This window comes from Pelophylax lessonae (genome assembly GCF_965119305.1).
Source record: "Pelophylax lessonae genome assembly, chromosome: 1".
Taxonomy (NCBI): domain Eukaryota; kingdom Metazoa; phylum Chordata; class Amphibia; order Anura; family Ranidae; genus Pelophylax; species Pelophylax lessonae.
Window position 1 is genome coordinate 49,626,759 of NC_138768.1, and position 12,270 is coordinate 49,639,028.

General features: G+C 44.1%; 1 protein-coding gene and 1 long non-coding RNA gene across 3 annotated transcripts in view; one reads left to right on the plus strand and one right to left on the minus strand.

Annotated features, from left to right (window-relative positions):
• LOC309553501 overlaps positions 1–12,270 on the minus strand; it is a 1,012,307-nt gene that overhangs the window by 983,712 nt on the left and 16,325 nt on the right. The gene's annotated exons all lie outside the window — the stretch shown is intronic.
• DYM (dymeclin) overlaps positions 1–12,270 on the plus strand; it is a 678,939-nt gene that overhangs the window by 130,056 nt on the left and 536,613 nt on the right. For both annotated transcript variants that reach the window (XM_082254562.1, XM_082254563.1), the window contains exon 6: positions 5,642–5,714. In XM_082254562.1, coding sequence (XP_082110688.1) covers positions 5,642–5,714 — 73 coding nt within the window. The remainder of the gene's footprint in view (positions 1–5,641; positions 5,715–12,270) is intronic.

Sequence of the window (12,270 nt, forward strand, 5' to 3'; positions counted from 1 at the left end):
GTCTGCTTGCTTATTAACTTCCCATAGTACCTGGGAGGTGGGGGGATTGTTTTGCTTAAAATAGGCTAGGGGGCTGTGGAAGGCTTTATTCTAAAGTGAACCTGTCCTTTAAACTCAACACTCTCAACTGAAGTGTTTTCCTGTATGTGAGTGGCCTTTGATCAGGATTTCAAGTGTGGAGTTTGGCTGCTTCCAACGTTAATGAATATGTGCACATACAGGTCCCTCTCAAAAAATTTGCATATTGTGATAAAGTTCATTATTTTCTGTAATGTACTGATAAACATTAGACTTTCATATATTTTAGATTCATTACACACAACTAAAGTAGTGCAAGCCTTTTATTGTTTTAATATTGATGATTTTGGCATACAGCTCATGAAAACCCCAAATTCCTGTCTCAAAAAATTAGCATATCATGAAAAGGTTCTCTAAACGAGCTATTAACCTAATCATCTGAATCAACTAATTAACTCTAAACACCTGCAAAAGATTCCTGAGGCTTTTAAAAACTCATTACTCAAAACCGCAATCATGGGTAAGACTGCCGACCTGACTGCTGTCCAGAAGGCAATCATTGACACCCTCAAGCAAGAGGGTAAGACACAGAAATTTCTGAACGAATAGGCTGTTCCCAGAGTGCTGTATCAAGGCACCTCAGTGGGAAGTCTGTGGGAAGGAAAAAGTGTGGCAGAAAACGCTGCACAACGAGAAGAGGTGACCGGACCCTGAGGAAGATTGTGGAGAAGGACCGATTCCAGACATTGGAGGACCTGCGGAAGCAGTGGACTGAGTCTGGAGTAGAAACATCTAGAGCCACCGTGTACAGGCGTGTGCAGGAAATGGGCTACAGGTGCCGTATTCCCCAGGTCAAGCCACTTTTGAACCAGAAACAGCGGCAGAAGCGCCTGACCTGGGCTACAGAGAAGCATCACTGGACTGTTGCTCAGTGGTCCAAAGTACTTTTTTCGGATGAAAGCAAATTTTGCATGTCATTCGGAAATCAAGGTGCCAGAGTCTGGAGGAAGACTGGGGAGAGGGAAATGCCAAAATGCCTGAAGTCCAGTGTCAAGTACCCACAGTCAGTGATGGTCTGGGGTGCCATGTCAGCTGCTGGTCACTGTGTTTTATCAAAGGCAGGGTCAATGCAGCTAGCTATCAGGAGATTTTGGAGCACTTCATGCTTCCATCTGCTGAAAAGCTTTATGAAGATGAAGATTTCATTTTTCAGCACGACCTGGCACCTGCTCACAGTGCCAAAACCACTGGTAAATGGTTTACTGACCATGGTATTACTGTGCTCAATTGGCCTGCCAACTCTCCTGACCTGAACCCCATAGAGAATCTGTGGGATGTTGTGAAGAGAAAGTTGAGAGACGCAAGACCCAACACTCTGGATGAGCTCAAGGCCGCTATCGAAGCATCCTGGGCCTCCATAACACCTCAGCAGTGCCACAGGCTGATCGCCTCCATGCCACGCCGCATTGAAGCAGTCATTTCTGCAAAAGGATTCCCGACCAAGTATTGAGTGCATAACTGAACATAATTATTTGAAGGTTGACTTTTTTTGTATTAAAAACACTTTTCTTTTATTGGTCGGATGAAATATGCTAATTTTTTGAGATAAGAATTTTGGTTTTTCATGAGCTGTATGCCAAAATCATCAATATTAAAACAATAAAAGGCTTGCACTACTTCAGTTGTGTGTAATGAATCTAAAATATATGAAAGTCTGTTTATCAGTACATTACAGAAAATAATGAACTTTATCACAATATGCTAATTTTTTGAGAGGGACCTGTACATACATACAAACATACATACGTGGGTTCTCACCTTTTTGTCTTTGCATTGCTTTTGTTTGTATTACCAAAGTCCAATGACTAGGCCAGACTTTTTCAATGTGCATTTAGTCATGGAACCTATTTCATGCTCGCTTTGTGCAGAGTAGTGTTTGAAATAACACCGGCAATGGAGTTTTTCGAACCATTGAAGAATTACGAGCTATGGAAAGCCCCTTTTCACTCCATTCTGATATTTTCCTTACCTCCCTCTCGCTCCTAGGGGAGCCTGCACACTCTTAATTCCTCTTCAGCTTTGACAGCAAGCAAAGCGCTGATCCAGCTCCAGAGGAAGCGTCTTATAAAAATCACCGCGCGGAATACACAAGGGGGAGCTCGGGCCTGCCAGCTTCTGCCCCACAAAAATGTTTGGCAAAACACGTGAAAGATGCCACTCGAGGTCACGCCGAGACAGGGGCTGCGAGCAGCCGAGCGGAAAAATGTCTATATGGAGCTGAATCCTACAGAAAGCGTACAAGGACTGAATCACTGGGCACAAGGATGTGTCAGGAGAAGCCGCTCCCTGTGAATGGCTCGTTTGTTTAAGGGCACAGGCTGAGTGGTTGACACTGGGCTCAAGTACTAATGGAAATGTCATTAAATGGAAGTGTTTGTTTGTAGCAAGGACTGGATTTTCATAACCCAGAACAGTGCTATCCTTGTAAATAACCTGGATTCACCCGGCATTATAGATAGTAAAGCGCCTGCCGAGGGTTTATTACCATATCTCTTTATATGTCTTGACTGTAAATGTTTTCCACAAGCAAACTTTTTTTTTAAATTTTTTTCCATTTTAATCATTTAAAGCCGCCAACCTTTACTAAACAAAAAAAGTTTTCGATTAAAGAAATTCATATTGCAGGCCCTTGCAGTAAGAGGGATTATACTCGTCTCTCTGGTTGCCAGTGATTCTTGCATCCCCATCATTCCCGTGCTGGAGCTTCCTTTGACTTTTTAGCATTCAACATTTTTGGAAGTGTTGATGCCTATGGCAGGCTTTACAATAAGCAATTACCTGTGGTTGCAGGAAAGAAAATTGTTCCATTCCCCCATCAACACATCCAATGTTAATGGAGGCATTACTCCCACAGCATTATTGTGTTCTGCTGAAGGGGAGCCTTCTTTGCTGGCAGAATACTATGAGCACTGCTGTCGGTTATAGCCTCCAGCAGTGATTGCATGGAAATGATCCAACAGGCTGGTTGAACTGAAGTTGATAGCTGGATCAACTTCAGTACTGCCAGCCCTCCCATAGATGGATCAAATCTCGGTCAGTCCCTGCTGAACTGGCTGAGATTTAATCCATCTAAGGCTGGCTTAAGTAGAAGAACTATAGGCAAAACTTTTTTTATTTTCATTCTGGATAGAGCAAGGAAGAGTTATAATCCCTTTAAGATTTTTTTTTTTTTGCCATCTGTGTCCCATTGTAGAGATTTCACTTCACTTTCTGTCCCATAGCCAAAACAGGAAGTGAGAAGAAATCCCTGCAAATTAAGGGAATTCCTTGGGGACCCCCAGGTCACCAGAACTAGCGCCCCCATTGGAAGGCTTCTCCTTTATTACTTTTCTGGCGACAACCCAAAATTTAGGATAGTGCCCCCATTGGAAGGCTTCTCCTCTATTGCTTTTCTGGGGACAAGACAAAATTTAGGATAGTGCCCCCATTGGAAGGCTTCTCATCTATTGCTTTTCTAGCGACAACACAAAATTTAGGATAGTGCCCCCATTGGAAGGCTTCTCCTCTATTGCTTTTCTGGGTACAACCCAAAATTTAGGATAGTGCCCCCATTGGAAGGCTTCTGCTTTATTGCTTTTCTGGGGACAACCAAAATTTAGGATTTTTTTTCTTCACTTTGAATTGTAAACAGGCGAGGGTGTATCCCCTTAACAGGGACACAGACAGCAATAAAAATCTGACAGATGTTCCAGTCCCCCCTCCCCTATCCAAAAGGTAAATAAAAAGTTTTTCCTTTTAGTTATACTTTAAGTGTCCGCCATGTGCCTTACTTCCTTCTTCAAAACTCTCACTGCTGCGAAGGGTCTGCACAAAACAAAGAATCAAAACGGCAGAAAAAGAACAATTACTATTGCAGAGCATGCCACAAACCTACATGCAGCCAAAGGAAGCCTTAATGAGACCGGCGTTACAATTACCTCCCATGCATTTGAGGTAAATATGCCAATCAAGGGAAACTGCATAGCAGCAGTTTAAAAACAGAGATACTACTAATCGTTGTTATGTAGTGTATGAAATAACGGCAGATATAAATTAATATTGGTGCATTTTCAGTATCATATGCAAGACCCTCTGAAAACCTGAACAAAAGGCGAATGGTTACTCCTAGAATTAAGATGAGATCTGACAGGTGCAGTGAATGGAACCCACAGATTCTGTGGCCCCACCTGCCGCTTGGTTAGGAGGGACTTTGCCACTTTTCTGTTGTTGAATGAGAAGAAAACTTCTTCTACTGCAATAAACTAGACCACCTGTGCAATTAGCTTAGCCCCGAATATAAATTCTGACCAATTTTTGGTTATTCGGCGTTTCGAATGTATCCGAATCTCTGAATGAAATGGTAACAAATTTAGTTTTGTTTGTTTGTTTCCTAACGTATTCCAAATTTTTAAAACTATTTGGATCAGTCGGAAAGTGATCAACACTCAGATGCTTCTCACATCATCTGCTAGGCTTAATCATAGAAGCCATTTAAGCCCCGTGGGTGGGGTGAAACACAGAGGGGCGTGGCCTGGAGGGGCCGAGCTGAAGTCGATATTCACACCACTTGGTACGGAAGCGTTTGTTCCGGGGTGTGCAGTGTTTCTGCTTTCTATATTCTGCTTTACTTCTATTAGCCTGGATGAGCTTATACGAACACTGGCACCCGTTGTGTTTTTCAGACTACAGGGGAAAGTTTGACAGTGCTTTGTGTGTCACTCTACGTTCTTTATGTATAGGTCAAAGTTCAGAAAATGCCTTTTAGATCTAACAAAAATGAAATGTCCTTGTCCTATTCTGTGAGCTGAAAGGACAGCATAAACAATTTTACCAATCACCTCAATCCACCATGTGTACAAAGGCAGATATATTTGAAGTCCAGTCTAGGTGACAAGAATGGCTCCCCTCCACACATACAGTGGGGAAATGAATGTAGAGAAAAAAGGGCAGGAAGTGTAATATTTGCAGGCCAAAATAAAGGGGAAAAAAAACCTGAAAAATAACAAATGTATTCACTACAACTGTACAGTTTTGATTTTCTTTCTTTAAATACTCCTTAAATTAATGTATGGGATCATTTTAGGATCCGCTGTATCTCTATATAAACCTTATAACCCCAACCTTCCCCCCCACCCCCAGCTGTCCATTTACCTTAGTTCCCGAGCCCTTGCCTTCTCTCTTACAGCCTATTCCAATGACTATCTCCTGGAAGTTGCTTATGCACTTTTTCCCAATGGACTTGAAAAGAGAGCCGTATACCGACTCGGGACCTCCAATCATAATATATGCCCATTCAGGTTATCGCTTGATGAAGAGGTTTTGCTTGACCTTGAAACGTTGCCTTGACATTAAAGTTCCTGGAGGGTGAGACTGCTTTGTCTTGGTCATGATGGATGGGTGGAACTGGAACCTCAAGTGCAGAGATCTTGTTCCCATGGGACGAAAAAAGCCGGAGGTCACCAGCCATAACCAAAATATTAAATTGGTGAAATCACGGTTTAGACCTTTCTTTTTTTTTGTTACCAGCATGCTGCTTTAAGTACAACTCTTCATAATAGTCATGTCATTTGTTTTTTTCTTGCAGAGTCTGACGTAGAAGATCTTTTGGAGGAATTGCTCTTTTGTCTCATCCATCTGATCGTGGAAGTTCCTCTTCTGTAAGTAAAACCAACCTTATGTTTGTGAGTGAATGATGCGAAAAACCTTGTAAGCAAATCGGGTGATACTTTGCTTAGGCTGAGAACTAATATTGTGAGGGCAGGCTCCCCGGTGAAGGAGAAAATATTACAGATGGGGTAATTTGTTGGTATGAAGAAAGCAGGAAGTGAAGTTTGGGAGAACAAAATGGTGATGTAAGGATTTCGAGGCACAGTCTCCTTTCACCAATAGCATCTAGCTTCTGAGTGGTTGGGCAAAAAAAAAATTGTATTACTTTCCTTGAGACCTTTTAACCATATAGGTTACAGTGAGAAGGGACTAAAGCAATCAAAAATCCCTCCAACAGAAATAGTGCGTTAGCACAGTAAGGCCATCTTAAAACTCAAGGTATTCAAGTGTCTCATTCCTTCACATATCCCAAAAAAAGGGAGGATTATTCCTCATTTCAGGACATTGGGCTGAGCCATGCAAACCATTGTTTTTGTTTGCCCATCAGGCAGATGCACATCCATATACATATTTTTTAGCAGAGACCCTAGGGAATAAAATTGTGTTTTTTGCAATTATTTAAGCCACACAGTGTTTGCACAGCAATTTTTCAAACAAAATTTTTCAAACGCAATTTTTTGGGAAAAAAAAACACTTTCATAAATTGCAAAAAAAAAACAAAGTTAGCCGAAGTTTTTTATATAATGTGAAAGATGATGATAAATCGATACCTAACATGTCACCTCTTTTAAAATTGTGCACAGTCGTGAAATAATGCCAAACTTCCGTACTTAAAATCTCCATAGGCTACACTTTACATTTTTTACAGGTTACCTGTTTAAAGTTACAGAGGTCGTCTTGTGCTAGAAATATTGCTCTCGATCTCACACTCGCGGCTAAACCTCACATGTGGTTTGAATGTAGTTTACATATGTGTTTGATTCTGCATGCAAACACGAGGGGACAGGGTCGCTTTAATTATTATTTTTTTATTTTATTTAAATCTTTTTATTTTTAAACTTTTCCCTTTTTTTTATTTTTTTCTTGATCACTTTCAATTCCTATTACAGGGCATGTAAACAACCCTTGTAATAGGAATAGGACATGACAGGTCCTCATTATGTAGAGCTATCCCCCACATCTCACCTCTAGGCTGGAAAGCCTGATATAAAAAAAAAAAAAGATCTCGGGCCTTGCTGGCCAAATACACGGCGGTGTTTACAACTGCTGGGGCCAGACATGACGTTATAACCTCGCACCCGGCCTCTGAGAGTCATAGAGATGACCGGGACCATCTGGTCCTCAGTCAGCTCTATGGTAAACTTCAGCTGCTGGCAGATTCCTTCTGCAGCTTGCCGATTGCACGGCCGAGTCGGTAGAAGTATCGGAGGGGGGTCATCCTCTCCTATCGCCTGTAAAAACAATTAAGTGGCTGAACTGCCGCTATGATTGTTTCTACTATGCAGGGAAACGTCGGCAGAAAAAAAGATCTGAATGATGGCTGCAGCTACACCCATCATTCAGATATCTTCACTGAAAGCCCAGGACGTCATGATGTTCACCGGTATGGAAGTGGTTAAAGACGGCTGCCACATATTTCTGGTGCCGGAAGTGACGTCAAACTAGAAGTACCCATCCAACGTATTTCATCATAGGAACTGATGTCATCAGGAGCGATTTCCTATTATGAAATGCGTTGGCAGACACTTGGCTTGACACTTGCCTTGACGTTCCTTCCGGCATCTGAAATACCTGGCGGCCATCTTGAATACTTGAATCTCTAATACTTTTTTAAGGCAAACATTATTTCTTGCATATTATTGCATTTCTTTCACATTTTAAATAAAACAGCGGTATTTTTCACTATGTGGGCTACCCTTCTCCTTTCCCTTCTCTTTTCCCTAATGCGCCATATGGAAAATCCCATCCTGATCCAAGTTGGAACAAATAACATTTAGTTATTTTTGCACAGCATAACCTAATTTATTATTTCATCACGGTTTTTCTGAGTTACTATTTCAACATTTGTTTGACGTTAACATAGCCATAGTGTGGGTTAATATTTCTTTATATACATTTATTCCAAACTGCATACGGCCTGTGATAAAACTTTCTAACGAATGGGCCATGTAATACATTTGATGCATAGCTGTTTCAAGACTTATGCAGTTCATTTTTTAAAATTGGAAATTACATTAACATAAATCCTTTATGAAATTTTAGTGATTTGAGTTTACGTCTTTAATGAGTGGCCTGATACTGTTACCCCTTTATAGTGAGTTGTACAGGACTCTCTTTACTTGCTGCTGGGTGTGGGCAATTATTTGTGGTCTTTATCTGCCATCCATACTCTATGATCATTTGTTGCATTGAAGCTACCACCCACAGCTAACTGATTGCTGCCTATCCTAGTCACAGGCCTCACAAAGTATAGTGTATGCAATTGCGTTGGTTAGGTGCAGCGTGGTGTGGCAAGTAGTATACCCGAACTCCCAATTCACTAGGAACGTGGTATTGTAACAGCCAAATCAACAGTACAAACAGACCCAATGGGAAGCTCACCCATTCCAGGGCCATTTACAACTGAGAAGAAGATAACCAGTGGACAAGAGACTCCTAGATGCCAACAGCTACTGTCACAAGGAGTAAAGTGCGGCTTGGCCTTTCTGATCCAAAGGAAGGCTTCCTGTAGAGGTAAACGTAGGCCCTGCTCTCTCCCTACTTCACTAGAACTTTTCCCTATTGCTTCCACTGTTCCTGACAGACGGGGTTCCTGTCCCTATCCTACCCACCCACCAAAAGCATGGCAAGTTCAGGAGCCAGGGTCTTAAATAGACTCTGGCTGACCCAAGATGGCTATCAAAGTCACATGGGGTGACTCTATCAAATGGGATAGTTGCCTCCCTGTGACAGAGGAAACCATAGAGGAAGCAAAGTTCCTCCTGAATTTTCCCCCAGCTGTATTGCCACTACGGTTGAGTGTCACCTGCAGTGAAAAATGAAGACTGCACCTGCCTACAATTGTTTTACCCTGTTATATTCGAACTGTTGGCAAACCCCTAAATGTGGTCGGCTTCTGTTGTTCTGTTCAGTTAGTCTTGAGATTCACACGCCTCTACCACATTGCATAGGGCCTGGCTCTTTGCAAGCCTTTATTTTTTTGCTTATACTTTTTGGAGTGTCGCAGACCATCCTGCCTTTACCTTGTCAGAAAAGTTCTAGTCTGGCATTAAATCCCACTGCAGATTGCTCTGGCAGTTCTTCCTCTGTACATGCTCTAAGTATCCATTAAACAGCAACCTATGCTATGGATGGACTTTATTGGTGTGTCAGACACCTGTATTGCCCTCTGTAATCTGTATTTGCACCCGCCAGCCCCTCTGTTACTACTAATCGCTGCATTCAGTGGCTCCTCCCTCTGGCTCATACTGTACATCCTAACAGGATACAAGAGCTGGCAGGAGGAACCAAAGCATGTGGTTTAAGAAACAGGCATTTAACCTGTATGGTGTTTAACCTGTATGGCGTTTCCAATACTTGGTGTTTGAAGAATCTATGATTTTGGCTACAAGCGGACCCTGTGCTGTCAGGGTCAATTAAATGAAAGGGCCAAGTGATGGAACCTATCCTATAAAAGAAACAGCTGGTAAAAACCATTAGTGTAGTAGACAGTAGTTGTAGGCTGAGTACTCCTGAATTCTGTGATTCTGTGCTTTTTAGGGTTTTTCCAAACCAAGATGGAAGGAGTTGAAAGGATGGGATTTCAGGTACAGGCGCCACATATCACAGCAAACATATGCTTGATAAGCACATATGTCAAACACAATGCCCGCGGGCCGCATCAGGCCCACCGGGCCTTGTTCTGTGGCCCTCGCATCCAGTTTTGCAGGGATTTACTAGAGCCAAAGGGTGGTGGAGCCGTCTACACAGGGAGGTACTAGAGCTGTGCAAGATAGGAGAGAGCAGAGATGTGAGGAAGCTTTGGGGGGAGGGGGTAGTTGGGTTTTTGTTCTCTGTGTACACAGAGCAACCCTGAACTCTGTACGTAGCATACTCCTGAACTCTGCATTCTGCACATAATGCACTCCTAAACTCTGCACTCTCTACCCCCCCCCCCCCAAACCCTGCACTCTGTAAACAGCCCTGTACGTAGCGCACTCCTGGACTCTGCCCCCTGTACGTAGCGCACTCCTGGACTCTGCCCCCTGTACGTAGCGCACTCCTGGACTCTGCCCCCTGTACGTAGCGCACTCCTGGACTCTGCCTCCTGTACATAGCGCACTCCTGGACTCTGCCTCCTGTATGTAGCGCACTCCTGGACTCTGCCCCCTGTATGTAGCACACTCCTGGACTCTGCCCTCTGTACATATCGCACTCCTGGACTCTGCCCTCTGTCCGTCGTGCGCTCCTGGACTCTGCCCTCTGTCCGTAGTGCGCTCCTGGACTCTGCCCTCTGTCCGTAGTGCGCTCCTGAACTCTGCCCTCTGTCCGTAGTGCGCTCCTGAACTCTGCCCTCTGTCCGTAGTGCGCTCCTGGACTCTGCCCTCTGTCCGTAGCATGCTCCTGGACTCTGCCCTCTGTCCGTAGCATGCTCCTGGACTCTGCCCTCTGTCCGTAGCGTGCTCCTGGACTCTGCCCTCTGTCTGTAGCGCGCTCCTGGACTCTGCCCTCTGTCTGTAGCGCGCTCCTGGACTCTGCCCTCTGTCCGTAGCGCGCCCCTGCCCTCTGTCCGTAGCGCGCCCCTGCCCTCTGTCCATATTGCGCTCCTGCCCTCTGTCCGTAGCGCGCTCCTGCCCTCTGTCCGTAGCGCATCCCATATACATCCGACCCTTTGAGGGAAGCCATACTGCTGATGTGGCCTGCAATGAAATTGAGTTTGACACCCCTGCTCTAAAGGCTCAAGTGACTCAGCAGAGAACCTCTTTAATATCCAACAAACGTCCTTCTTCATCGCTGATCTTGTAAACTGCACCATGTATTTACATCACACATTAACAGAGGTTCATGCTGCCAATATTAAAGAAGCCTGTATAAGGATTTGGACTCATCTCTGCCTAGTAAATAAATAATTGCTGTCATGAAAGTTATTCCAGGCTGAAGTATGTCTTATCTTCAGTTTATATGCATTGTTCCTGAATAGTGAGAGGCCCTTTCCCTGCGTCCGCATGATAAATGTCTGTCTGATAAGCTGCAGCCTCATTTACTGTATGCTAAAGTTTAATGTATAAATACATTCATTATGTTAGATGGTCAGTCTCTCGCCTCCTTTCCCTCCCACCTGATAGACTGAAATCTCTGGCCAGTGGGAGAAGGAGACAGCCTGACGGGCTCTGCTGAAGCTTGCCGTCAGCTGCCTGATAAGAAACCGCTAGATGTAGAGGCGGCCTGCAGAACAAAGCCTCAACAACCAGAACATTAAACATGACATAAACAGTGCAGTCATTCCGACTACATGGACATGCATGGAGTATGACACCTCTTGCCCTCCCCAGCGATCTGTGTAGATCTAAGCTATGATACATATGCTACTAGAAGTCATGTAGACTCCTCTGAAAGTGTACCTGTCACTGGGCAGCTATACATATTCAGCATCCAGTCACTAAAGGAGGGCGCACAGACCACAGTGGCACCATATGGATCCAAATTGAAGAAATAGCCAGCACTCCTAAAACTCTGAGGGAAATTTATCAAAACTGGTGCAGTGAGAACTGGAGCAGCTGTGCATTCCAACTAATCGGCTCATTTTTTCAGCTTCGTTAAATCGGAACTAAAGTTCCACTGTCAAAAACAAGGAGCAGGCAGGCTTTTTTTCAATTTTATTTTGCAGAAGAGACAAATAATGTCTCTTTTTTGCAATATAATACACCTACCTACCGACTTGCAGCATTCTCTGGCATGTAAACTGAGCTGTGCATGCACAGCTTAGCTTAGTTTGCTGGCACAGTCTTCATGTGTCCGCATGATTGAATCCTGCACATGTGCAGGAGTTACGTCACTCCCACGCTGGCAAATGAAGAGGCCCAAAGACCAGCACTCCTAAGATGTTGGGCGCTGGCAAGGGACAGGGGCCGCTAAAGGAAAAATAAGTTTAGCTCCGCTTTAAACTGATTTGTAAGGGTTTTTTTTTTAAATTAATAAACATATTATGCTTACCTGCTCTTCTCTGGTCTCCTTGCGGCACTTCTGACTCCTCCCCCCTGCTGAGTGCCCCCATAGCAAACCGCTTTGCTTTGGGGGCACTCATACAGGCTCGTCCACACTCCCGCCTCACTTCCTGTGATTGAGAGCAGCAGGAGCCAATGGCTCTCGCTGCAGCCCCTGAGTCATTGAGGAGAGAGAGCAGCTACAGGCATCATCCTGGATATCTTTGTTTAGAGCTGATGATTGACTTTTTTTGTAAAAGCGGTCCTAGCAGCTATTTAGCCGTTGGATCGCACAAGGAGGGTTCCCAACTTTCTGGGCTCTCCCGTCCCATCAGGGAGCCCGGGACTGCAGTTGGCCATTCTGCCAGCTGACCATAGAAATGATCAAGGACCAGAATGGCCCTGATCATCTGTATGGTCTAAG